Genomic DNA, 25893 nt, shown 5'->3' with positions numbered 1-25893 from the left:
TTTTTTTTTTAATTATTTTTTTTTTAAGATTTATTTATTCATGAGAGGCACAGAGAGAGAGAGAGGCGGAGACACAGACAGAGGGAGAAGCAGGCTCCATGCAGGGAACCCGATGTGGGACTGGATCCGGGTCTCCAGGATCACGCCCTGGGCCAAAGGCAGGCACTAAACCGCTGAGCCACCCAGGGATCCCCCCATACATCTACTTCTAAATAGTTTGGAAAACTTCCATAATAAAGAATCTAAAGTATCGGGCAGCCCGGGTGGCTCAGTGGTTTAGCGCTGCCTTCAGTCCAGGGCCTGATCCTGGAGACTCGGGTTTGAGTCCCACATCAGGCTCCCTGCATGGAGCCTGCTTCTCCCTCTGCCTGTGTCTCTGCCTCTGTATGTGTGTGTCTCTCATGAATAAATAAATAAAATCTTAAAAAAAGAATCTAAAGTACCTGCGTATGTACTTGCCTGTATAGGCTCAATAATAACACCAATGGCCTGCCAAGAGAACTGAGTGCTTGGGAACAAAGGAGATGCTTCACTTTATACTTTTATATTTCTTTGAATTTTGAACCATGTAACCTATCTTACCTACTCAAAAAACTGAATTTTCACACATACATACTTTGACTCAATCCACTGGCCTCTGCAACTCCACCATGTCACCAGGCCCAGGCCTACTCCCTACTGCTTCCTCTCCCGCCTTCCTTCAATCCACTCTCCACACAGCAGCCAGAGTCATCTTTTTAAAATAGCATTCTGTGCCTAAAATCCTTCACTGACTGTCTACAGTACTTAGGAAACCACCAACTGGTTACCAAGGCAACAAGACCCTATATGACCTGGCCCTGCCTCTTCAGCCTCACCTCGTGCCACTCACCCCTTCTGACCTAGTAATTCCACCCTGTACCAAAGGATACAGACTCACCCAATTCATGATTGAGGAAACTGGGACATCTCTACAAAACACACCATGTGGCTCTATTAAAAATGTTAAAGATACGGATGCACAGGAAATAATACACGAAAGAGGAAGATGCAGACAGCACATGCTCACTGATTCCAGCCACTTTTAAATATGAACATGCACATTCACAAGGATCAGAAAAACAGATGACAAATATTTGACATTTTTAGGTTTCAATTTTATAAATTTGTTAAAATGACTTTAAAAAAAAAGAAATGTACATACTGTACCTCAGCATTCCAACTCATCCCTCACCTCTTTGAAGACCTGGACTAACCCATCTTCTTCAAGGAACCTTTCCCAACACAGTTCTGGCTGCAGCGATGAATGCAGCAGCACAGGCCTTTCTTTTCTCGTTAACTTTTAACTGATTCCATCTCATTTCCTGCTTGGTAATATCTGCTCCACCACATTTTTACATTTTGTGAAATCAGGGAATGATCTCAAAAATGTGCATGTCCCCTTACACAGTACACAGACTAGCACTTCAGAAATAGAAGGTGCTCGGTAAATGCTTACAGACCCCCTGGAAAGAGCATTTTAAATATACTCCGATCAGAACCTACAAACCTATTAACGGAACAAACCTATTAAAATTGGGATGCAAAAAGCAGTCAAAAACTTTTCTAAGTAAAATACCAACAGACAGTGATACAATTGGGAAAGTGACCTCTCATCTAGGAAGACACCATTTCGAAGGAAATGTCTCCTTCAGAGTAGTGTTTCAAAACTCAAAACCTGTGGAGAGATATTTTTTTTTTAAATAAGTGAAAATACTAGTTGTTAAGTAAAAGCAGAACAGTAAATGGGAGGACTTCAAAATCTAGAACAGATACACTCTGTACTACACCTACAGTAGGCCAGAGTAACCAGGCTCCAACTATTCCCTATGTGACTGGCTGAGTCAGCATCATCGTAACATGAAATCAAACCACGCACTTACTAGAAGATAAAGGCTTCTATCAAGCATGGTAAGACCAATGAAATGCTAAATATGAAGTTCCTAAAGAAAAGAACATGGCTCTCATTAGCTCAATTATTTTCAAAGACAAACTCAATAAAATGTGGTCCAACATAAAAAACCCGTTTTATGATAGGACAGGAAACAGAAGCAGGAAACAAGGACTCTGGTACCGATCACAAGTGAGATCTCTGAGCATTAGGGCTAAGAGACACTCACTGCTCTTGATCACCTTTTTTGTGACTCCAGAACCTTCCCCAATAATGAGCGCAGAAACACAAACCACAGAGATCCTGAGGGGCAGCCCTTTCCACGGGGAGGCTATGTTTTTAGTGTGGGTGAAAACTCACTTCTCAAGACCCTTCTGATGTCTGCACAACAGAACACTTTCTACCCTCCTTAGTAAAAATCAACCAAAGACAAGAACAGAAAAAAGAAACGTAAACTTCATCTAAGACACATTTTAGAGCCCTACATGAAACGTGAAGAGGAAGATGAAGGAGAGCCAAATCACTGCACAGAGCAGAGGAAAAGGAACCCAACCAAAGGGGTTCCTGCTCAGAAGCAGGCTGACTGAACCCACAGCACCACAGAGAGGTTCAGAAGATGAGGGGGATACTCTAGGCTAAAAAGGGGTGTAGGTGTAAAATTCCACCCAGGAGCATTGGACTCCTGGTCCCCAGACCCCTCCTACAGACTCAGACAAGCACTCCTCTCTGGGACCTGCAGAGACCAGGGGGTTAGCTCTGACGAAAGAAACTACACCAGGAGTGTCCCATACTGGGGACCATAGCAGAAAAGTCAGGAGTAAAGTCCACAACTACAGGCAGAGAAATTAGGTCAAGGCCATGGACTGAGCCACAGAAGACCCTCCTCCTCCTCCTGCCCTGTAACCTAGCTCCACAACGTCCAGCTCACCAACAAGGCAAGAGACTTGAAGGAGCCTTCTCTGAGGAAGCCAGACTAGAGGATAGTAACATTTGGAGGAAAGCCAACAGAAAAGTCCATCTTTGCCCTCTGCCCTCCACTAAAGAAACAAGTAAACAAGCCCCTAAACTCTCAGCTTTCCATTTTTAGCACTTTATTCTTTTTTTTAAATAAATTTATTTTTTATTGGTGTTCAATTTACCAACATACAGAATAACACCCAGTGCTCATCCCGTCAAGTGCCCTCCTCAGTGCCCGTCACCCATTCACTCCCATCCCCCGCCCTCCTCCCCTTCAGCACTTTATTCTTAACGGTGACTAAACAGCCAAGAATCACCAGAATGGAAGAAGCTTTCCAGAATGAAAGAAAGAAGTTAAAAAATACAGCAGCAAAGAGAAATGCAGGGGAAACAGAAAAAAAGGCAGAAAACCAATTATTTTATTATATTTTATTTTATTTTATTTTATTTTAGTAAGCCACAGGCCCAGCATGGAGCCCAACACGGGGCTTGAACTCACCACCCTTAGATCAAGACCTGCACTGAGGTCAAAAGTCAGATGCATAACGGACTAAGGCACCCAGGGATGCCATAGTTTTTTTAAGTTTTAATTGTATTTTAAGAAATTTAACTGAAATTAAGCAGATACTGTGTACGTTAAACAAGAACAGGAGCCATTAAAAAAAGGGAGAAAAATGTGAAAATACAAAAACAGAAGTTAAAAATTCAGTGAAAGAATAGTCAAAAATGCTCCCAAATAGTAGAACAAAAAGATTAAGACATGACCAGGATAAAAGCTTTTAAAAATTAGAATACCAAGGCAGCCCGGGTGGCGCAGCAGTTTAGTGCCGCCTTCGGCCCAGGCCAGGATCCTGGAGTCCTGGGATTGAGTACCCTGTCAGGCTCCCTGCGTGGAGCCTGCTTTGTCTCCGCCTCTCTCTCTGTGTCTCTCATGAATAAATAAATGAAATTAAAAAAAAAAAAATAGAATACCAGGGCGCCTGGGTGGCTCAGTGGGTTAAGTGTCTGACTCTTGGTTTCAGCTCAGGTTGTGATCTCAGAGTCGGACTCTGAACTCAGCACAGAGTCGGCTTGAGAGTCTCTCTCTCCCTCTGCCTCTGCCCCCCCCCGCTCTATTGCTCTCTCTCTCCCCCTCTCAAAATAAATTTTTAAGACAAAAATTATAATATTAAGTACACAAAGTACAACATTCAACTGAAATAGTAGAAAGCAAACTATCTCAAATATATTGTACAAAATTTCCTATAAACAAAATGGCATCAATCTCCAGATTTCAAGCTACTTAATATCCTGCATGATAAGTGAAAAAACGCTACCATTAAGGCACATCATAACAATTAGGAAAATCAAGGATGCAATGATCCTAAAAAGTTGGCAGGGGAATAATGGTTACCAAGACTTAAAAAATGAAACTGGATTTCTCAATAGCAACAATGAAAACTAGAAGATATGAGAGCAGTAACTTAAAAATTACTTCCAACTGGAATGTCAAGCCCAAACATATTCTTTCAGTGTGGTGGGAGAATAAGTACATTTTCAGACACACAAGTCCCAAAAGTCTGCCTCCCAAAAAACTACTGGTAAGCTACCAGAGAATGTGTTCCACCACCACCAGTGAATAAACACACAGACAGGAGCCATTAGACTCAGGGAAAGAGAATGATGGGGAGACTCCCAGGACGTCAATGTGTACCAAGTCAAGAGAACAAGTGCATCCTGACCTGGCAGAGTGACTCAGGAGCACCAGAGAAGCAAATGTTGAGCTGACAGGACCAAGTAAAGGGAACTTAAACTGAGAAACATTTTACAGAATAGAAACTGCAAAAGCATTATTCTGAGGTTCAAAGGAAACCAGGCAAATGAAAAATGAGGCAATTATTAACTCCAGGAAGAAAAAAGGCTATACAGAAAAAGAAATACAAGGTGCCTGGCTGACTCAGTTGGTAGAGCCCTCGACTCTGATCTCAGTTTGTGATTTGAGCCCCACGCTGCGTGTAGAGAATACTAAAAAATAAAATCTTAAGGGACACCTGAGTGGCTCTCAGTTAGTTAAGCATCCAACTCTTGGTTTTCACTCAGGTCATGATCTCAGGGTCGTGGAATTAAGCCCTGAATCAGGTTCTATGCTCAGGACAGTCTGCTTAAGGTTCCCCCCCACTTGCCCTTCCCTCTGCTCGCACACTCTCTCTCTCGAAATCAAATAAAATCTTTAAAAAATAAATAACGATGTGTGTGTGTATATATATATATATATAATTGTAGTTTACCACATGGCTCAGCACAGCACAATAATGACCTGAACAGACTGATGATTTTGGATGTGAATTTAACCAAGATTTTGAGTTTTCTAGAGAACAGAGAGTATGAGAGCACTGAAGTCATCATCTATCATTCGTGGAAGCCAACATTTAACCCCTAAAATTGGTGAATGAGGCATGGCAACACAAGCATATTATTTAGATACATGAAGTAAATGTTAAAGAGTGTCAAGTGGCTGCTGCTCTCTACAAAGTCAAGAGAGAAGGAGGGTGGCCTCTTTAAAATATCTTTTAGAACTATTTGCTTTTTTAAAACTTTCTTCAGTATTTTTTTATTTTTTTTTTTGTCTAAGTAGGCTCCACATCCAATGTGAAGCTTCAACTCACCACCCTGAGACTCAGTGTTGTAAGGACTAAGCCAGCCAGCCACTCCAGCACTACCTGATTTTTTAAACCATGTACATGTGCATGTATTTTTTTAACAAAAAAGTAAGTTTAAAGAAAGATACAAAGTAGCCACCCTGCTAGAAAAGCCTACAGTCTGCCTGGGAATGCTCTCCTGTGGAAAGGTGACATTTTGCTGGGTCAAAAATCTTATGTCAAGTGCATTACTCTGTGCTCTGGCGCTGGGTGATCCTGAATATACATTAAACCCCAGAACCCCCCACATACTAATCCACAAAATGGGAGCAGTGGATACATTCCACTCTCTTACTAGTTCTCTGTAGTGTGAAGAAGAGGTGACTGTCTTTCTAGGTCAAGGAAAAGAAGAAAGAATAAACATGCAATTAGCTAAGTATCAAGCATTGGGTTTTCTAGTTTAATCATTTGGCAATCAATGAACCCTGATCCAGTCACCGTTTCCCATATTTAGTAGCAAGAGAGGATCCTACGCCTACCCACTGTCCAGGAGGCCCCTTACTCTATCATGCACCTCCATCATAAACACTTAAGATCATGAATCTAAACCCAGAGCTTTTATTCATGTAAAATGACCACCACCCACACAGCACACGTTCAGTGAGCTAAACTACCTGCATCCATGGTCTCCGGCACAAGCTCTGAGCCTTGGGATGCATTGTGCCTGTTTCTTCATCTGCAAACGGGAACAGAACAATACCTACCCCACAAGATCACTGTCAGGCTGTAATGAGTAAACTCGCGCACAGCACTACAGCAGGACTGGACACAAGTAAGGGCTTAGGAAACAGCCTGGAATGCCTGGGTGGCTCAGCGGTTGAGTGTCTGCCTTCCGCCAGGGGTGTGATCCTGGAGTCCTGGGATAGAGTCCCACATAGGGCACCCTGCATGGAACCTGCTTCTCTCTGCCTATGTCTGCCTCTCTCTCTGTGTGTCTCATGAAGAAAGAAAAAAAAAAAAAAGAAAAGAAAAAAGAAAGGAAAAAGCCTGTCATTATCATCAGCTCAGTTAAGCCCTCTATTCAAGACTGGAATGAGAGCCATCGGGGTCAACTGCTCATCAATTATTTATCAAGAACCTACTACGCGCCAGACACCCAACAAGTGCTAGTCCCGTCACTGGCTATGCCAAGTCATTCAAAAGTCTTCCAAGCCTGTTTTCCTCTTCTGCTAAGTAGGAAATAATAGTACCTGCTGCACAGAGCAGAGAGGGGCAGGGAGAGAACTTACCTAAAGTAAATCACAGGGCCCCGAGCCACAGCGAGTGCTCGATAATACCATTAATCACCACACATCATCTCTCCACAAACCTGGAAGTGACTTGCAGAGTTAACTAGTTCACCTGCTTGTTCCAGAGCCTATGGTAGGGATTCACTTAATACTCCTGCACCCTCCCCGTTTCCTTACTATCAACACTCCCAAAGGTAGGTAAGAAATAAAAAGACCGCACGTTACTTGGATTAAAATACACAGCTGAGAGTGTGCACGGGGAGGCTGCACCTTCGCTTTCCCAAGCCCCCACGTTACTACTACACGGAGCTCTCTGGGAGGGCGACTAGCGATCACCCCTCCCTCCACACGGGTCCCGCCAGGAGCCCAAAGCCCGCACGGAGCCCGCACAGCTCCCGCATGGGATCCCGCACTGGGTCCACGGGCTCCCTCCCTGCCTCCCGCTCGCTTCTCCCTCCGCCGCGAGGCCAGAGGTCCCCGGCATGGGAGCCTGGTCTCCGCGCGGCCACGAGCTAGGACACAAACTATCGGCCACAATTGGCAAAAGGGAAGCCTACACGGCAGGAGCGAGACCACGGGAACTTTTTAGATCCAAAGCCCGTGGAGGCAGTTTGTTCAGAAATAAACTGAAGTCGTGCCTTCCTGCTTCTGACAGCCGCCAGGGCTGGGCAGCATTGTCTGGGGAGAAGCGCGCCGGGCCGGCCAACTTTTCCTTAAAGCCAGTGCCATCCTATTCGGAACAAAGTGAAAGGTCAGCGGGGCGCAGGAGAGAGAGGCGCGGGGAGCGGACGGCCTCGCCTCGGCTCGCGCCGCGAAGTTGGCCGGCTCGCCCCACTTTCCCTTTTGTCCTCCGCCCCTTCCGCGGGGCTCCCCGCAGAGGCCCCGGGCGCGCGGGGGCGGGCGACGCGGACCCGGGCGGCCGGCCCTCACCCCGCGCCCCGCCCGCCGGCCGCCCCCCGCCCGCCGCACAAAGCGCGCCCCGCGCGGCGCGGCCCGGACGCCGGCGGCCTCGGCCCGGCCTCGGCCTGAGGCGCGGCGGCGGCGGCGGTGGCGGGGAGGCGCGGGCCCGCCCGGCCCCCTCCGGCTCGGCGCCCCCGCCTGCGCCCGCGCGCCCTGCCTGCCCGCCGGCTCCGCGCCCGCCGGCTCCGCGCCCGCCGCCCCCGCCGGCCCGCCGCCCCGCTCCTCACCTCGGCATCGGCGGCGGCCATGGCCCGGGCCCGCAGCGTGGCCCCGCCCCTCCCGCGCGCCATCGCCCCGCCCGCGCCTCGCGGCTCAGGGCGGGGCGGGGCTGGCCGCGCGCGTCTGCGCCTGCGCCCGCGCCCGCGCCGGCGCACTGCGGCCCCGCGTGCGGCGTCCCCGGCGCCAGCCTGCGCCGACCGGAACCGGGACGCGCGGGCCGGGCGGGGGGCGGGGCTGGGCGCAGTGGCCTTCCGGGGGCGTCGCGCCGGCCGGGCGTTGCTCTCCGGTTTTCACAGTTAGCTTTTCCTTCTACGTGGTCATTCCGGTGGCCTGGCCGGGGTGGAGAAGGACCCCTGACCTCTAACCCCGGACACACTTGGCTTCCGCCGGCCTTCGCAGAAGGCGGATCGTGACGTGCGTCCTAGGGCGGTACCCGGGTTAGGGTCTTCGCGGCGTGCTGGGCAGCGCCCGCCTGGAGGGTGCTTCTGGGCCGCGCCCCGGGCTGGGGGTGCCCCGGCCGAGGGATGTCGCGCTGGGAGCGGGTGCCGGCGGGGACGCGGGCGCGCCGCCGAGGAGGACGCCTCTGAGCAGTGTGGCCTGCACCTGGGGTGATGGTCCAGCTCGGGACGCCCCGGCCAGCGGGCGCTTCCGCTCTCCCCGGGTGGGGACGGTGCCCTGACTGGGAGGCCGGGGTGGCTGGAGGATGCCCCCAGCAGGAGCTGGCCCCCGCCGGGCCGGGGCGCCGCGGTCAGGGGGTGTGCCCCCGCGGGGCTGCCTCCCTCCGCAGCCCCGGCTCTTTGATCCGGCCTCTGCCCGCCAGCCTGCTGCACACCAAGCATCCCATCAACTGCCTTCGCCCACCCGCTCCCACAGCCAGACTTATTTTTTACCATCTTCTGGGAGTTGAAGGAAAGATCGAAATTGGGATTCTCTGGCGAGTCTTTGCAGCAGGAACTGGGGAGACCCTGACTGGAGGGCTAATCTCTCTCCCCCTCGCTCAGGAGGGCTGGGTCCCAGGGGACCCCAGGAGGATGACGGAGGTGGCCACTGACCGTGCACACGGTGCAGAGGAGGAGGACAGGTGTGAGCACCCGGGAAGTCTCCCCACGTTTCTCTGGGACAGCCTCAGGCAGCTCCCAACAGGCTTAGGACCCCAGTCCATCGGAGCCGGCGACTGGACGCCCAGTACTTGTGGTCAGCACAGCACAGCCAGGCCACCTGCACCCACACGTGCCTGTCACCGTCCTCCCATCTCCACGCCTGCCAGGCAGGCCCTCCTTTGTCCCTTCCCTGAAACGCTCTCCTCCAAGGGAAGGAAGCCTTCCCTCACCAGCCTATTGGAAACCATACTGCACCCCAGAACTTCCTTGCTCTGTTGGATTCCATGGCACTCCACTGCTATGTTGTCTTTCCCACTAGAATGTAACCCAGACGGTCCAGGATTTTTATCTCCTGTGCCCTAATCCCTACAACAATGCTTAGCAGGAAGGAGACAAATATTTGTTGAATAAGTTTGATGTGAAGGAAACATCCTTCACCAGGCAAATACCAGCCGTAAGTGACTGTGCCAGAAGTAGGACATGCTCCCCTTTTGCACTGTCAGCACACCCATCTGATCCTGGTGTGGTCACTGACATGTCACACGCTGGCTTTGACATGTGCCGTGTGAACTGTATGACCAGTGGGTCAGCCCTGAGAGACACACTTGTTACCCACACTGAGGGAGCGAGCCAAAGCAAGGGAGTCGAGTGCACCCAAGGCTGCCTAACTGCCGAGAGGCAGAGATGGGATTGAAACCCACGCAGGTTTTAACTATGAGGCTACCGCTAGCAGATGTTTTATGGATTATTCTCCTTGTGGCATACTTTGAGCTTTTCTCCAATGTTCATCCTCTCCCTGTCCCACAAATAGTAACACTTTTAGCTGGGTACATGGCTGCCTGGCTAAAGAGCACATTTCCAACCAGAAAGAGTGGCCAGTGGGATGTTTGCACACTTGATACCATCTACGTCCCAGCCTGTAGCTCCCAAGAAATTAGCAAACTGGGTGATGATGAAATCCGGAAGGGCCACCCTGGACCCAGGGGTGGAAGCCTCAACTTGAGAATGACACCTATGTCACTAGGCTCAAATCTTGTACTTCTCGACTGTTTAGTATACAAGAAATCAACTGGGGGTTAGAAGGGAGGCGGGGGGGTCTGGTATGTCCACTCATAGTCCTGTAGGTTTGTTACAGATTAGCTGAGGCAGCTGTCCAAGGTCACCCCCTCACCATATGTCAGATACGGAATTTCAACCCAAACTCTTATCTTAATCCCACCTCCAGTATTTTCCCAAAGCACGTTCCAGGATCATTGGCCCCCTTGGGCATGTACAGGCCCTCCCCTCAGCCCTGGAACATCTGCAGGATCCTCCTTTGGGAAACGTTGCTCTGCCGAACCCTGACTTTATTTGTTCTTGGGTTCCTTGGATCCTAGACAACAGGCATTTGAAAGGGACCTCAGGAGCAGGCATGGGCTTGTGTGTTCACCCTTGGATGGGAGACAAGCATCAGTCTCCCTCAGAGCCAGACACGGCCGCCGTGGACTTGAGGCTTGAGTACAAGGGTAAGGGAACCCCACAAGGGGCGGGGACTTGGGCCAGCCCTCCTCCTTACCCCCCATGGGATTTCCTCTAGTGCAGGAGGTCTGAACTGCCACTCAGAACGATGGGTGCCAGATGGGCAAGCCCAAGGTGTGTCAATAAAACGTTACAGGGGTGGTCCTCTCCCTGTGTTACAAATACATTTTAAGTTAAACAAAGGCTCCACACATGCCAGCCCCGCTTGGAGGGTGCATCCTGAAGCAGAACCATGAAGATGAGTTAAAGGCACCCAGCCCACGCTGGTCCCACTCCCCCAGCCAGTCTTCCAACCTAGACACCTGGCAGGAAGAGGGGCCCAGAACCCAGGAGAGGGGCTGTGCCCCGGAGGGGGTGGGACAGCCCATAGGCAGGCTCCCAGGTCTGAAGGAAAGGAGAGCAGGGCCAGGAGTGGGGAACATGCCTGCACACTGCACTGGGCAGGCAGGAGGAGGGTGGCCCAGAGGCCAGCCGGTGACCAGCTCTACAAACGAAGCACTTTATTTACATGGCATCTCTCTAGGCCCCAGGCCCCGGGGAGAGGCTGGGCCCCAGGTGGAGGCTGAAAGGAGCAGCCGGGCAGCAGGGGTCCTGAGTGGGCCGGGTCAGGCCAGGAGTGAAGAAGGCACGAGGCCCTGGGTGCCTGGTCCCAGGGCAAAGGTCAGCCCACCCGGAGAAGACAGCACAGGGTCAGCTCCTGGGCGTCAGGCTGGGATCTGCACCGCCACAGCTCTGCTCATAGGATGGTGGGGCTTCTGTGGGGAAAGAGCAAGGTCTGCGTGGAGCTCCTGGTGCCCTCTCCCCAACCAGGCCCCAGGCCCCTCACTCACCATAGGGATAGCCCCATGAGCTGTACTCTGGGGGCAGGATCAAGGTACTGGTGGTGGGCACTGGCCCTGCGAAACCCTCTGCAAAGTAGGGGACGGTGGCACCTGTGGAGATGCACAAGGGAGGGGGCAAGGGGTGGGGAGCGGGGCTGCCATCTTGAGGGCGGGGTTCAGGGGCACCGGGCATGGAGCCGAAGGTGGCAGGTAACAGCTGCTGTTGTGAGTGGCTCTTCGTGGAGAGAGAGACTGCATCTGCAAAATGGGGGCTGCTGGCTGCAGCCTCAGCCTCCTCCTGGGGCGGTGCTGAGGGCACCACAGGGATTGGGGCCCCAGGAGGCGGCCCTGGGCCCAGCCGGGGGCTCAGCGGGGCATGGTTCACAGCAATATTGCCGATGAAGACAGGGAGGGTCACGGTGGCTTCAGGCACCTTCAGGGAGACCTGGGGAGGATGGGAGAGTGAGGCGAGGCCGCCTGCCGCCTGCCCCCTGCCCCGCCCCAGTCCCTGCGACCCTCGCACCTGTAGATAGTAGTCCACATGGATGAGGCTGCAGCCTGGCAGGGCTGACTGGGGCAGGGCAGGCACCAGGATCTGCTCTTGCCACTGTGCCCGCCTCCAGGCCTTCACGCCCGCACCCTCTACCTCTGCGATGGTCCGCACATCATAGATCCAGCGCTTGGCCTGGTAGGACACTTTCTAGGGAAAAGCCAGCCTGTGAGCCTGGGCAGGCCAGCCACCTACCCCTCTTCCAGCCCTGCGGGGACAGGCCTTAACAGCCAGAGGAGGCTCTGACCTGCAGCAGACTGGCTACCACGGGGCTGGTGTCCTTGCCTGACTGGTTCTCGATGTCAGCCTGCAACCGCAGCACCTGCCCCACCACGTAGCCACGGAGGTCAGTGCTGGCAGTAAGGACCACGCTGCCCGTCTTCACCAGCTTGTAGGAGAACTTCTTGGTAGTGGAGGCCACGTTGGGTTGCTTGAGAGAAGGAGAGTAATGAAGGGCCTTGGGGGTGTGGGCAGCTCAGGTCTCCCTCACCCCTGGACAAGCCCACTCAACCCCGATGTGCCCTGCCCCCAGACACAACACAGTCAGCTCAGGGCAGAGAAGCTGCTGCTCTTCTAGATCCCGGCCACCTCGTCTTACCTGGGGAGAGGGCATCAGGGAAGGTGGGGAGTACCTAGGAGACCATCACTCCCTCCTCACCTCGATGTCTGGGATGCTGTTCAGGTTCAGGGGACTCAAAATATAGAACACCCGGCTGCACTGGTGATCCTTGGAAAAACGTGGTGTGTCGATGGTGGCCCGCACCTGGTACACGATCTTCCCAAAGAGGCCCTCGAAGGATGTGGGTGCTGTGGCTGGAGAGAGAGCAGGGAATGACACCCACTGTCCCCTGCTCCACCTCCTGTCTACCACCGTCAGCACCAGGCCTGGCCAGGCAAGGCTGGGCTCTTACCAGGAAGCAGGAACTGGAAGGGGAAGCTGTGTTCTCCAGCTGGCAGGCTCCCTGCAGAGACAAGACGGGGGGAGGGGGGGGGCTCAGGAGCCTTGAGGTGACGCCACCGGACAGCGGACAGAGGCAGTGGGCCATCTCACACTCCCAGCCTCTGCCTCCTGGTGCCACAGCAGCACAGGGCCGCAACCTGGGCCGAGGACGGGTTACAAGAGCTTGGCTTGGAGAGGAAAGGGGGACAGGGCTCTGCCAGGGGCCGGAGCCCACCCACACCCAGGAGATGTGGCCCCCTCAACCCCCCAGACCCTATCAGGCAATGCCCCATGCCTTCAGGCAGAGAAACACATCTGGTACAAAGCCTTTCCAGAGGGTGGGTCAGCACAGAGATCCCAGAAGCAAATGGGGAGCTGTGGTGGACAGACAGGCCCCACTCTCAACCAATGTCTGCCCTGGGGTGCCAGGGGCTCACTCAATGCAGCAGGGCAAGTGCAAGGCTCCTAGACTCACCCTTGTCAGCCAGCGACAGAGCACTGTTGAAGTAAGCCTCCTCCACCACCCACGTGGCATCGTTGGCCTTGTTGGACACCCTGCAGGAACCCATGCAGGTCACCCGGATGGCTGCAAGGCAGGGGGATGGCATGAGTCCAGGCAGCCACAGGCCTGGGCCCCTTCCTGCCCCCATCACAAAGATTCAGGTAGAGCTCGCCAAGGGGCGAGCTGGGCCTCTGATGGGCCCACAAGTGGCCTGTGCCCTGCAGAGGATACCTCTGTCCATCCCACATTTGGGGGTAGTCCCAGGGAGCCAGGGTGATAAGGCACAGAGGCAGATCTGTCCTGAAGTCCAGAACAGGAGGGTCCCAGCAGTCACCCAAATGTCCCACACAATCCCCCACCTGGTAACCTTGGTTTCCAGCCACCCTGGGCCCAGCAGACCTGTGGAAACTCAGCTCCCTACAAGAGATGCTTGGGGCACCAATGACGACAAAAGCCTATGAACAGCCAACCTCACTACATGTGGCCTCACTGGCAAGTCAACCAGGCTGGGAGGTGCCTCTTCACGCTCCAGGAAGCTAACTGTTAGCCTTCAGGATGCAGGAATGTGGTCAGACCTGCCCGAGCTGATGAGTACCCAACAGTCTGGCACACCCTGGACTTCCGGACCAGTCCTGCCCACAAGGGCCGATGTCCTCTGCCCTACTCGCGGGTGGAAACGCCTAGATTAGGCCTGTTTGCAGTGGAGGTCGCCACCACCTTTCTGTGGTCAGGAACTCAAACTCCCCACTCCAGGGGACACAAGCCCAGAGAGCACTGTGGCCAGAGGCCCTGGCTGGACAACCAGGGGAGACAGCACAGCTGGGGCAGCCGAGGCTCAGTGCTGAGTAGCCCCGGATGGCCCGGCAGCTCCACCCCGCCAATAACTGCAGGCTTAAGACAAGGCCAAAGACACCAGCCTGCCTGCCCAGCCTCTCCCTGCCATCCCCTGACATGATGGTCAGCTGAGAAGAAGGGCACTTGGAATCTAACACCTTCTGACAGAGCCACTTAGTGGGAGGAACCCAGGATCCCAAGTGCCCAGGGCCAGGGCCAGCCTCACCAGACATGTGCAGTCTCCCCAGGCCAGCCTCACCCCGCCCAAGCAAGCCTCCTGCTGGCCACTCACGGACCACCAGGCTCTCCCCCAGGGAGCCGACTTGTCCTGCATGCCCCCCGGCACCGCGCCCGTGACTAGACCCCAGCCCAGATTTCTAACCCACACCCCATCAGCTGTCCCCTCCCAAGGCCAGACCCGATCTGCTCCCACCCCACAGATCTGAGACACCTGTGGTGCTCCCACAGGCTCCCGCAGCCCCAGAGGAACACAGTGGGGTGGGCTGGATAAGAGAGGGGACGCATGGCAATCCAGATGCCACAGCAGTCTACACTCCCCACAGAGGCGGGAGGGTGCACTCCACCTTGGAGCTGGCTGCCCTGCGAATTCTGGGACCCAAAGGAATTTGGCACTCCCCAGACTGATCGGCCCAGTGCCAGCTGAAAACCGTCAGGTGACTTCAGTGGATGATGTAGAGAGCCGAAGCCTCAACCTGCCCATCTCTGTCCAAATTCCCAATCCACGACGCCAGGAGCCATGATGAAACGGTTGCTTTAAGCCACTTAGTCTAGGGGTGGTTTGTCATAGGAGTGGCACAGCAGCAAACGACAGAAACAGACACCCCACCTCGGAAGACACCAGAGAAACTCAGACGAGTTACCATTTTACCCTATCCGATTGCCAAATATTAAATATTCTGACTAATGTTGGAGAGGAGATAGAAAAACAGAATCTTGGGACGCCTGGGTGGCTCAGTGGTTGAGCGTCTGCCTTTGGCTCAGGGTGTGATCCTGGAGTCCTGGGATCGAGTCCCACATCGGGCTCCCTGCATGGAGCCTGCTTCTCTCTGCCTGTGTGTCTCTGCCTCTCTCTCTCTCTCTGTGTCTCTCATGAATAAATAAATAAAATCTTTTAAAAAAAAAAAAAGAAAGAAAAACACAATCTTCACAGCAATCACACCACGAGCTGCTACCAGGGCCCTGGCAAAGCAACAGGAGGATCTGCTGGGACCTTACACACTCAAACACGCGCACACATGCACACACACACCAGAGTACCCACAGTTCTCAGAACCCACCCTGTCTACCCAGGAGCTGTGAGCAACCTGTCTGTAACAACAAATTATCCAGGCACAGCCCACATGTCTAATGGCAGGGAGGCTAAGACTGTCACCCATCCAGCCCAAAACGGCCCCCAGAATTCAGGTGCACATGACACGGGGTCATCTGATCTCAGAAACACAAATGGTATCAGCCTCCCCTCAGGGTATCCCAGAGGGGCCCAAGTCCTAAGACGTTCCCAAGGCCCAGGCAGGGGGCCTCTCTGCACACACTGAAGGCCCTGTGGTGACCTGAGTGAGCAGCTTCCAATCACTGTCTTGGAGTCAAATGGCCATTCTGTCCACTCTCCTCCACAGGGGGACTGTGGAGGCAGGGGGAGGGACACACACAGCAGGACTGTCCCTCCTACCCCACGCAAGGGAGATGTGCTCCTGCAGGAGAGCAGGCCCATGGCACCAGCATGTGTGTCCCGTGTGTCTGTGTGACCTGTGTGTGTCTGTGTGTCCCATGTGGGTCTATGTGTGTCCCGTGGCTCAGCTACAGGACCAGGCGGGGGGCGGGGGGGGGTCCTGGTACGTGTTCTGGTCAGATGCACCCTCCAGCGCACAGCAACATGCCCTGAGGTAGCATCTGGGTTTAAAGGTGTTTCAGTTCTAAGAGTGCTTGGATGCACCAAATGGATACACGTCCATCTGCAGATCTGTGGCCACTGCAGTTCTCTAAGGAACATCATCATGTGGACTGTGCTCCAGGGTAACTTCTGGAACCTTCTGCTCCAGCCAGCACTCCCCTGTCCCTTGCACCATCTGCCATCTGACCAAGAAGACCTCTGCTCATTCCTCATCCTGGCCTGCTAGATCTCACACACCTCAGCTCCCCCAGACCTGGAGCAGCCCAGCCTTTGCCACATCTTTTCACTACAGCTCTGGCTGTGAGGCATTTCCATCTGTCCTGTCTCCAAGTCCAAACGTGAGAACAGCAGCAGTGCTCTGTCCCAGGGTTGCTCTGAGAGTTCAGAGCTGGTCCACGGCAGGTGGGGAGAATGGTGTCTGCCCCACAGTGAGAGCTCAGGGTGATGGCAGAGCCAGGGGCTGAAAGCTGCTGTCGTCTGGGCCCCACCTGCCCTCAATGCCTGCCCTTAAGAGCAGAGCACAGGGATCCCTGGGTGGCGCAGCGGTTTGGCGCCTGCCTTTGGCCCAGGGCGTGATCCTGGAGACCCGGGATCGAGTCCCACGTCGGGCTCCCGGTGCATGGAGCCTGCTTCTCCCTCTGCCTGTGTCTCTGCCTCTCTCTGTGTCTCTGTGTCTCTCATGAATAAATAAATAAAATCTTAAAAAAAAAAAAAAAAAAAGAGCAGAGCACAGGGCACTCCTGCAGGACCCCCAGCCTCAGGCTTGGCTGGACCTGGGCTCCAGGAAACCGACTCCTTCCACAGCTTTCTCCTGCATTAGCTCCAGGGGCAGCCAGTGTTCTCATGGTTGAGTGCAAACCATCTCTGTCCCCTGTCAGACAAGGAGTTAGCGGACACGACTAGGAGCCACCCAGGGAAGGCCTGGGCCTCCCCACCTCCACGTCCTCCTAGAGTGATGGAGGGCCTCCCTGTTGCATCACTGGCTGGTGTAGGAGCTCAACGGTATCTTCTGAATGAAACAAAGAAAGAAGAACCGTGGTCTTTCCTTTTCCAAACCCAAGCAGGGCTGAAAGAAACCCCAGAATGGCCTCGGTATCCGCGATCCGTCTATGCCCCAGGGGACAATCTGAATAATAACTGTTCTGCCTCAGAGTCTTAATCCATTGACTCTTCAGCCTATGCCCCCATCTTCCCTCCCCTATTCAGCGGCTCAGCCAGCACATTTACAGTGGGGACCATCAGCAGGGGCTCCCTCAGCATCCTGTGGCCCAACCATCCATTCACCCACATCTCACCTACCTCATGGAAGCTGGGGGACTCTGAGCAGGCCAGGCCATCCCTCCACACTGGTCAGTAGCGGCTTGCTTGCCCTGGGCCCCAGCTGCGGAAGCATGACTGTGCGGATGAGCCAAGCAGTGAGCTCTGCGCGGGGTCTCATGTCTGCCATCCCTCTAGCCACAAGCCTACTCCTCCTTCCTGTGCCCTGGGCTCTCCCCTCAGTCCCATCTCACTTCTCATCTCTCACTTGTACCCCAGGGAAGAGCTGCACCATCACTGCTGTGCCCTCTGCCACAAGGCTGGACACCTGACCAGAGGTACCTTTACCCACTCAGCTTCTTCCTAGACCCTGTGGCCTCAAACATGTCAAAGTCAGGAGTCAGACTCATCAGGACAAGGGCATTCTCAGCAGGCACCAGAAGGACTGACCGGTCCACCATGCAAGGACTCAGAGGATCTAAAGTTCAGAGGGATGCCTGACGGTTATGGCTTTGGCCAAGCATGCCAAGGTGGAGCAGCAGTCCAGTGGGAGCAGAACCAGCAACCAGGCAGAGAGTCCCTGGGGTGCAGCTTTGCCCACCGCACCCTGAGGGCTGAGCCTTGAAGTCCCATTCAGGGCCTTGTCCACACGTCAGATGGCAAATAAGGCCAGCACCTGCACAGAGCCCTAGCGAGGGCCACAGCAGCAACCTGACTCCCGGTCCCCAAGTCCCAGATGTCTGCACCAGCAAAAGGCCTCGGGTTCAGCTCCTAGATGCTCACTGGGATGACCAAGGCCCTCCCAGCTTGCCAGGCCAGGCCTTAGCCTGGGTGGAAGCAGGTGCGTCGGGGGGACCATGAGGATTGAGTGGCTGCGCCAGGGACCTGGGGGTGTGGGAGAGAAAGCCCAGCGTGGGCCAGGTTCCAGGTGAGGGCCCAGCAGGTGCAGGGCGCAACGAACCCTGCAGACCCGACAGTGCGTCTGTCCGTGTCAGAGTGGCCTTCGTAAGGTGGGCAAGATCTAAATCTCCGCCCCCGACTCTGGCCGACCCCAGGGGGAGAGAACAGGAAGGACACATGCGGAAGAACTGAGCCACCCTGGCATCATTGCCCCGCCCCAACGGCCAGCAGCCACCCACCCCGGCCAGTATGCGCCGCCCGGCCGCCGCACCCCAGCCCTGCCTGCCGGCGGCGGGGCCCAAGACTCCCCGGGCCGGCAGGAAGGGAAGGGCGGGGGCGGCAAGAGGCGCCTCCAGCTCCGCGGGTCCCGGCCGAGCGCCACCGGCTGCCGCTTCCGGGAGCGCCGGCCCCGCCGCAGGTGCTGCGCGGCCACCTGAGCCCCGCCGGCCCGGCCCTCCCCAGAGAAGCCCCGCGCCCACCTCGGAAGGGCAGCGGCGCCCCCAGGCGCACGCGCACGGCCCCCACCAGCGGCTCTCCGGGGCTGTAGACGACGCGACCGTGGCTCAGGCAGACCTCGAAGAGCTGCACCCGCCCCATGCCGCCGCCCTGAGCGGGCGGCCGCGCACTGACGCCCCCTCCCGCCGCCGCGCTCCCAGCCCCGCCCTCCGGGGCCCGCCCCCTCCAGGGCCCGCCCCTCGCCGGGCCCGCCCCCCCACCGTCCCGGGCCCGTCCCGCCCCCAGGGTCCATCCCCCGCCCCCAGAGTCCCCTTCCTATCCCCGCCCGCCCCCCGCACCTGGCTCCGGCCCCCTCGCCCCCGCCCCATCTCCCTCCCCATCCCCCTCCCCTGCACCAACTCCCGGCCCGCCCACGGGTGGAGGTCGGCCCGGCGCACGGGCGCCGCCTGCTGCTCGGGGCAGAGCTGCGGACTCACCTGTCTAAGGGCGCCCCGCGCCGGCGCGCCTCCCCAGCCCTGCCAGGTGTCGGCGTGCTCGCTGCGGAGGGCCGCCCCGCGTCGCTCGGGGTGTGGGGGTAGAACCTCGCGGGGCGGGCCCCCCAGCGCCCAGAGTCCTCTTCCCTATGGGCGGGCCGGGCCCCTGCGGTGGGCGACGAGTGGACCCGGGGGTTCGCGAGACTCGCGCGGAGGCCGCGGACCGGAGCCCCCCCCAGCCCCGAAGATGTGGGTCCCCGACTGTGCAAGCGGCGTCCGGGGGGGGGGAGGTGAGAGAGGAGGGACCCCCTCTGACCTGCGGGATCTGGGATCTGGGAGGGCTTGAGGAGCGGGAACCCGGGGTTTGGGGGCTCGAGAGGGAGCGCAGCGAGGGAGGGCGATGCTTGCGCGGGGTGTCCTTGTAGTCTTTGTATCTAGACTGGCTTGGAGATAAATTGGGGATGGGACAAAGTCACCACGAGCAGATTACAGGACGCGCATTAAGTAGGTGTCCGCACGTGTGTGAGGGAGACAAAGGACCACAGATTGGCAGTCCCCGGTTTGGAGAGGGTGACTCAAATCAGAGCGCTGATGACACCGAGAGTTTGGGGTGAAAGCCACAGAAACCGGATCTAGCCCTGCAGCAAAAGGAGAGGGGTTTGTAGGCTGGAGGGATCCCACGGGGCCAGACTGAGACAGAGGAGGGGCCTGGGGGGCCAGGAGCGTGCAGCCAGCTCCAGGCCCCACCTGGCTCGCTGGGGACTCAGGTGTTGGGAGTGTGGGGAGGGGTCTGATTGGCCGCACTTAAGATATTTGCCTGTCGGTACCATGGAAATGGAGGGATTCCCCCGAACTAGGAGTTCAGGGTGCCTGTGGGCCTGGGGAGGATTGTGGACAACCCATAAATGCCCAAGTCCACAGCACAAGTCAAGAAGGGAGGGTTCAGGGAAAGAGCGAGATCTTTGTGTTGGCTGCACTAAGATAAAGGTGAGAAACTGGAACCGCCCCCCCCCCCCAAGTCAGCTTGGTCACCCACCATCCCCTGTCCTGGAAAGCTCTGCTGTGCTCTCACTTACAGTGTCTGCGCAAACATGCTCTCCTCTCACCTGTAGATGTTTGTTTTCACACACATACACCCCACCCCAGGTCTGGGCCTGGAGTGTGTGCCCTCCTGACTCAGAACAACTTCCAAACCAAAGGCTCCCAGCTTTAACTCATTTTCTCAGACTGGTAATCCACCTGCTGCACCGTTACTGTCATCTTCAATGCCCGGGTCAGCCCCCCTTATTTTTTGGTGATTTCAGCTCCTGACTCTGTCATTGTCTCCAATACCACTGTTGCAGGAATTCTTAGTGCCTCCAGAATCCACGTGGGTGATCCTTCCAACCCCTTGCCTTCTTAAAAGGCACCTGGGATTGTTTTAATCAGGTATGAAAAGGTGACAGACGCAGAGACAACTGCCTTGAAAGAAGAGTTTAGAACTGACCCAAGAGGAGTGGGCACAAGGAACTACCAGGACTGGGCAGGAGGCTGAATTTGCCAGGAGAGAGCACAGCCCAGAGCCTTTGTGGTGTCTTCTGTGAAAAGGAGTGGGTGCAGCAGGGTAAGCAAGTTTCGACAAGCTTAGGATCAGATGGGTTTGAATAATTCCGGTGGCCTCAGGGCTGCAGAGGTGGTCTCTAATTGTCGGGTACCTGGCCCCATGGTGATTTAGGACAGGGGAATATTGATGTGTGTTTGATAAAGGTATCTGAGGATTTGACTTCTGGGTTGGTTGTTTTGCATGTGAAAGGTGTGGTCCAGGGCAGGCCAGTTACTATTTCTAAGAATTAGTTAAGTCTGGAAGTGGCAGCCTCTCCCCAGCCAGCAAGGCCCCCAAAATGAACAAGCATCATAAGATACAGAAAATAACAACATGATCAACTAAGCTCTTGTTCCCAGGACTCCTCTCCAAGAACCTTCCCTGTCCTGCCCTGTCCTACTGCTTCCTTAGTTGGTCTACAAAGATGTCTGGCAACAACTTGCCCCATCCCTTTACATTCATGCTGTTCCTCCCACCAGGAGGGAGGCTCTTTTCCCTCCTGTTGAATCTGGGCTAGCCTCTTGACTTAACTGGCAGAGCTGCAATGAAAGACATGCCTTATAGGTTGCAGGTTCTGAGGAGGCCTTGCAGCTTGTCCACATTCTCTCAGTCCTGAGCTACCTTTTCAAAAGATCGCAGAGAGAGAGAGAATACCTGCCAGGGGAGTGAAATCCTCTCAGGCTGCCTGCTTTACTCACTTACATACCCCAATAACTGCAGCTGTAGGAGTGACCCAAATCGCCTTGATTTACTACTTATTCTGAAAATCAGGCTGCACTTTTCCACTCTGGGTGGGGTGTGTTAAGGGCAGAATGTCCAAGATCGCTCTTTTCACTGACATGTATGATGCCTCGACTGAGGCTGGTTAGGTGTCTCTTCCATGAGGCCTGTCCACATGGCTAGTTTGGGGTCCTGCACAGCATGATGGTCTCCAGACAATGAGGCTGAATACCTGACAGCAAGCCCCCTATAGAGAGGAAGTTGAAGCTGCCAATCCTCAGGCCTGGACTGAGAAGTCCCAGAACTTTCCACCACATTTAAGTGCGTTAAAACAGTTACAGGACCAACATGGGTGATGCATCACACGTAGGGAGGGAACTAGGACAATCTGAGACAATCTGCCACACCAGCCAACTGCAGAAGAACCAACCACCTGAGCCCAAGTTAGATTACAGAATCACAAGAAAATACAGTTGGGTTTTGGTTGTTTTTTGTTTATTTGTTTGTTTTAGGATTTTATTTGTTTGAGAAAAAGTGGGAGAGCACAAGCCAGGGGAGCAGGGAGCTTGATCCCAGGGTCCAGGAATCATGACCTGAGCCAAAGGCAGACACATAACTGACTGAGCCACCCAGGCGCCCAAAAATAGTTTTGAACCACTGCATTTTGGGTGGTTAATTATGCAACAAAATAGATAGCTGGGACAGAAATTGGTACTTAGAAGTGAGATACTGCCATAATAAAATTCTAAAATCTGGCACTGACTTTGGAGCAGGCAGCAGGTGGACACTGGCAGCAAGAACTTTGCTGATGGAGGCTGGATGAGGGAGGCCATGTTCAGAATCGGCATGAAAATGGTGAGCCTACGGCCTGTGGAAACAAGGAAAGTGGAAACTGTGTCTAAGGATCTGATTTTCCTGGCAGGGAACTTTAAGGCCAGTTGGCTTTGTTCAGTTAGGCTAAAGTTAAATAAAAGAATTAAAGACGTAACTTGCATGTTCTGGCACAACCTAGAGGAAGTATTTCCAATCCAGGTCTTGCTGAGGTAGAAAGTCAGAACTCTTTCTCATTTCTAGCCTTCCCAACTAGCAAAAAATTCTGAAGGTAAGAAATGGCATCATGGTGAAGATTAAATCCAGGGCACTGCCAGCAAAACATGAAAGTAAATTCAAGGGTATGGTTCTATGATCCCTTGTTAAGACTTCTGAGGCTTTCAGGCGGGAGTGGGGAATCCTCATAGACTTCATCAGCCTGTCAAAAGGGCTTCTAAGAGTCTTGACGTTGTCCCACAGCACCTGACTCACGGCCACCGGACCGAAGAGCCTTCTTCTCAAAAACATTTTCAGCAGAGCTTTTGTCTAGTGAAACCAGGTACTATTTGATATATAGAAAATCCATATTTTAAGGGGTGTATCTGCTTGAACTTAAATGTAAAATGGACAACGTTTGAAATAAAAGAGGGATCTGGGCTCCTTTTTTTTTTTTTAAGATTTTATTTATTCATGATAGACACAGAGGGAGAGAGAGGCAGAGACACAGGCAGAGGGAGAAGCAGGCTCCCTGCAGGGAGCCCGACATGGGACTCAATCCCGGGACTCCAGGATCACGCCCTGGGCCAAAGGCAGGTCCTGAACCACTGAGCCACCCAGCCACCCACTGAGCTCTTACTTTCTACTGTCAGGAAGCAGACCAACGAAGCCACTCAGCTGCAAACACAGGCCATTTCCTATGGAAAGGGGGTCACTGCACATGCAGGGCCCAGTGCCCAGAGTGAGGAACCCCAAACACTGACAACAGTAGCCGAGGGAGCCACTTACAGGGAGCAGACAAGCCCTGATCCAGGAATATTGTGACAGGCGTTAGCTGGATTCCAAAATTGCTGTGGACCAGTGACTAAGGGTATACTCCCCCCCCCCTTTTTTTAAAGATTGTATTTATTTATTCATGAGACATAGAGAGAGAGAGAGAGAGAGAGAGAGAGAGAGGCAGAGACACAGGCAGAGGGAGAAGCAGGCTCCATTCAGGGAGCCCAATGCGGGACTCGATCCCAGGACCAGGATCACGCCCTGAGCGGAAGGCAGATGCCCAATCGCTGAGCCCCCCAGGGATTCCTATACTCCCCCTTTTTGAACAGGATGTCTGCTCACTTGTACTGTGTGCTTCAGCACTAAATGTTGGGTGTTGGGGGGCAGATAATGTGCCCTTGGAGCAAAAAGGGCCACACCCAATGTGCCTCATCCACCTGGGCCTGTTGCACATAACAATATACTGGACTCCAAGCCTAATGTCTTGATGATATGGTGATCCTGGGGTCACTTGCGAGGTGCACTCTTCAAGAGGGAGGAACATGAGTCATTAGAGCCCAGAGGATGGACTAGGGCAGGCCGTTCATTCCACTAGTGGTCCCCCCCATGAACCACACTTGTGGGACAGACTTCCTACACTGACTTTGGGCTTGCCTGGTGACCTGCTTTGGCCAGTGGTGTACTAGCAAGAATGATTCAAGTGGAGGTCCAATAAATGCGTGCACAGTGGGACTTTGTCACTCAAAGCACAGCCTCCATGCTGGAAGGAAGTCCAGTTATCCTGCCTGGCCTTGCAGGAACCCTGAATAATGAGGCGTCACTCAAAGGCAAGTCACCTAGAAAAGAAATTAGATGCTCCAGGGAGTTCCCAGCCAAGTGCAACCAAAGGAGGAAAGCTGGCTGACACCATGTGGAACATAAGACCCCCAATCATAGAATTGCAAAAAATCATGAATCAATGTCATCTTAAGCTAGTAGGTTTTGGAGTGGTTGGGTTGCACGGAAGCCTACAGTCGTCACCAAGCTGCAGCCCTTGTGGTCTCAGGCCCACACATCTTTGGCTACCATCTCCTGTCCTGCTAGCCCACTCTCTCTAGCACCCCGACTCCTGCAATCCGTAGGACCCTCCTGGGAACTCTAACCCATTGGCCTCACCCCTCTGTTGTCCTCTCTCCTTTCCTCTTTTGGCACTCTCACCACTGTGAGGCAAGCATCCGGGCCAGAACCCATACCCACCCCTTTTCTTTCTCCTTACCTTCTCTGCGGCAGTCTACGCAGGCTGGGGAAGTCATCCTGCCTGGCGCCCTAAACACCACTGGGCTGTCCTGCTGCCTTTTCCTGCTTCTCTTCCAGCCAGTCCCATCACTCCTGCACCCCTCTCCTTGCACTGCCAACGTTTGCTCCCCTGTGGTCACTTTCAAAGGATGACTTCGTTTTCTACTTAGGTGAGAAAGTAGAAAGTTCTCACAGGTGGAGAACTCCCTCAAAGTCCTAACTCCACACCCATTTGCCTCCCAGAAACCTTACACCAGCCTCTCTTTCCTACTAAGCTGGGCCACCCACAATCCTGCCTACCTTTCCAGCCCTCCCCTCGCCCAGGTTCTCCTCTAGGGGACCATTTCTGCTGGTGAGCAAACATGCCATCTCCTCTCCCTATATAAAACCAACAATCTCTCCACTTCCCTTCCCTTTCCAATTTTGGCCCCATTTCTCTGCTCCTGTTTTTAGCAAAAACACCTGAGAAGCGTTGTCTGTCTCACTGCCTCCAACCTTCTTCCTTTTAACCGGTCAGTTGTATGTAGTTTGCCATCACTCCATCAAGCGCTGTCCTCGTCAAGGCTGCTGGTGTCCTCATGGTGCTCAGCTACTAATTCCAGACTCCAAAGGTACAGGACCGAAGGGCAGCACCCAACACAGCGGACGCCTCTTTCACACGCAGCCTTCACTTGGCTCCCAGGCTACTGCCCTCTCCTGGTTTTCTTTTTTTTTTCTCCTGGTTTTCCTCTTACCTGACACCTCTCTCTTTTCATGGTCTGCTCCTCCTTTCAGCCTCTCTTTCCCCTTAATAAGGGAGTATCCATCCAGGCTGTCTTTGACTTCTCTTCGCTGTCTGCATTTTCTTCTGATGTGATCTCATCCAGTTGGCTTTTAAACAAGTGTGCTAATGAATGCCAAATTTATACCCCAGGCTGGACTGCTCCCTTGAATTCTATCCTCGTACAGTCAACTGCTTGGCAGCGTGAATGCGTAGCATGAACAAGAAATTCATGTTTTTTTTGCTAAGCTGCTGAGAACATAGGATTGTTACTGAAGCATAAACAGGTTTAAGCGGACTGTTACAGAAGACTGGCCCCGCACGTCCAAACACCACCATCACCCCTGACTAGCTGCTGTATTCACTGGCTCCACAGCCCAGGGCCCTGTGGCCAGCTCTTCCCCCAGATGCCCACATGGTGCTCTCTCCACTCCTTACACTGTTCAAGTCCATGAGTCAATGGGGCAGAGCCTGCCCACCACCTTCCTTAGGCCCCTAGCCTCCTAATGCCGCTCTCCTGGTTTCCCCCACTGCCTTT

At 54.2% G+C, this 25893-nt stretch overlaps 2 protein-coding genes across 8 annotated transcripts in view; both read right to left on the bottom strand.

Moving 5' to 3' along the window:
• The window catches only part of EHMT1 (euchromatic histone lysine methyltransferase 1), a 144681-nt gene extending 136634 nt beyond the window's left edge, over positions 1–8047 (bottom strand). For 3 of the 5 annotated variants that reach the window (XM_077851622.1, XM_077851624.1, XM_077851625.1), the window contains exon 1: positions 7961–8039. In XM_077851622.1, the coding sequence (XP_077707748.1) occupies positions 7961–8023 (63 nt within the window). In that variant the 5' untranslated portion in view covers positions 8024–8039. Of the gene's footprint in view, positions 1–7960 lie in introns of all 5 variants that reach the window. The other 2 variants (XM_077851623.1, XM_077851626.1) reach the window with 2 other exon arrangements.
• A 3008-nt stretch (positions 8048–11055) lies between these two features.
• ARRDC1 (arrestin domain containing 1) lies at positions 11056–18926 on the bottom strand. 3 transcript variants are annotated; one of them, XM_077851619.1, is made up of 9 exons: positions 18766–18906; positions 17429–17524; positions 13357–13467; positions 12853–12903; positions 12600–12754; positions 12189–12371; positions 11915–12091; positions 11401–11836; positions 11056–11325 (listed from the first exon to the last, which is right to left on the bottom strand). In XM_077851619.1, the coding sequence occupies exons 3-9, from the start codon at positions 13448–13450 to the stop codon at positions 11261–11263; spliced, it is 1161 nt and encodes a 386-aa protein (XP_077707745.1). In that variant the 5' UTR covers positions 13451–13467; positions 17429–17524; positions 18766–18906; the 3' UTR covers positions 11056–11260. The 3 variants fall into 3 exon arrangements, with proteins under 3 accessions (XP_077707745.1, XP_077707747.1, XP_077707744.1); XM_077851621.1 differs by having other exon boundaries at positions 17429–17510; positions 18766–18887; XM_077851618.1 differs by lacking the exon at positions 17429–17524 and having other exon boundaries at positions 18766–18926.
• Positions 18927–25893: the final 6967 nt, after the last annotated feature.

Source organism: Canis aureus, chromosome 16 (assembly GCF_053574225.1).
Source record: "Canis aureus isolate CA01 chromosome 16, VMU_Caureus_v.1.0, whole genome shotgun sequence".
NCBI classification, from domain to species: domain Eukaryota; kingdom Metazoa; phylum Chordata; class Mammalia; order Carnivora; family Canidae; genus Canis; species Canis aureus.
Note: the sequence above shows the minus strand (reverse complement) of the source record. Positions and strands in the feature narration are given on the sequence as shown.

Excerpts from the sequence above, each read along its gene's own strand:
- ARRDC1 (XM_077851618.1), bottom strand. The coding sequence starts at position 18,883 with ATGGGGCGGGTGCAGCTCTTCGAGGTCTGCCTGAGCCACGGTCGCGTC. Across the intron at positions 12,372-12,599 it reads ACAGCATCCCAGACATCGAG|CAACCCAACGTGGCCTCCAC; the intron begins GTGAGGAGGGAG and ends CCTTCTCTCAAG. Across the intron at positions 11,837-11,914 it reads ATGTGGACTACTATCTACAG|GTCTCCCTGAAGGTGCCTGA; the intron begins GTGCGAGGGTCG and ends CATCCTCCCCAG.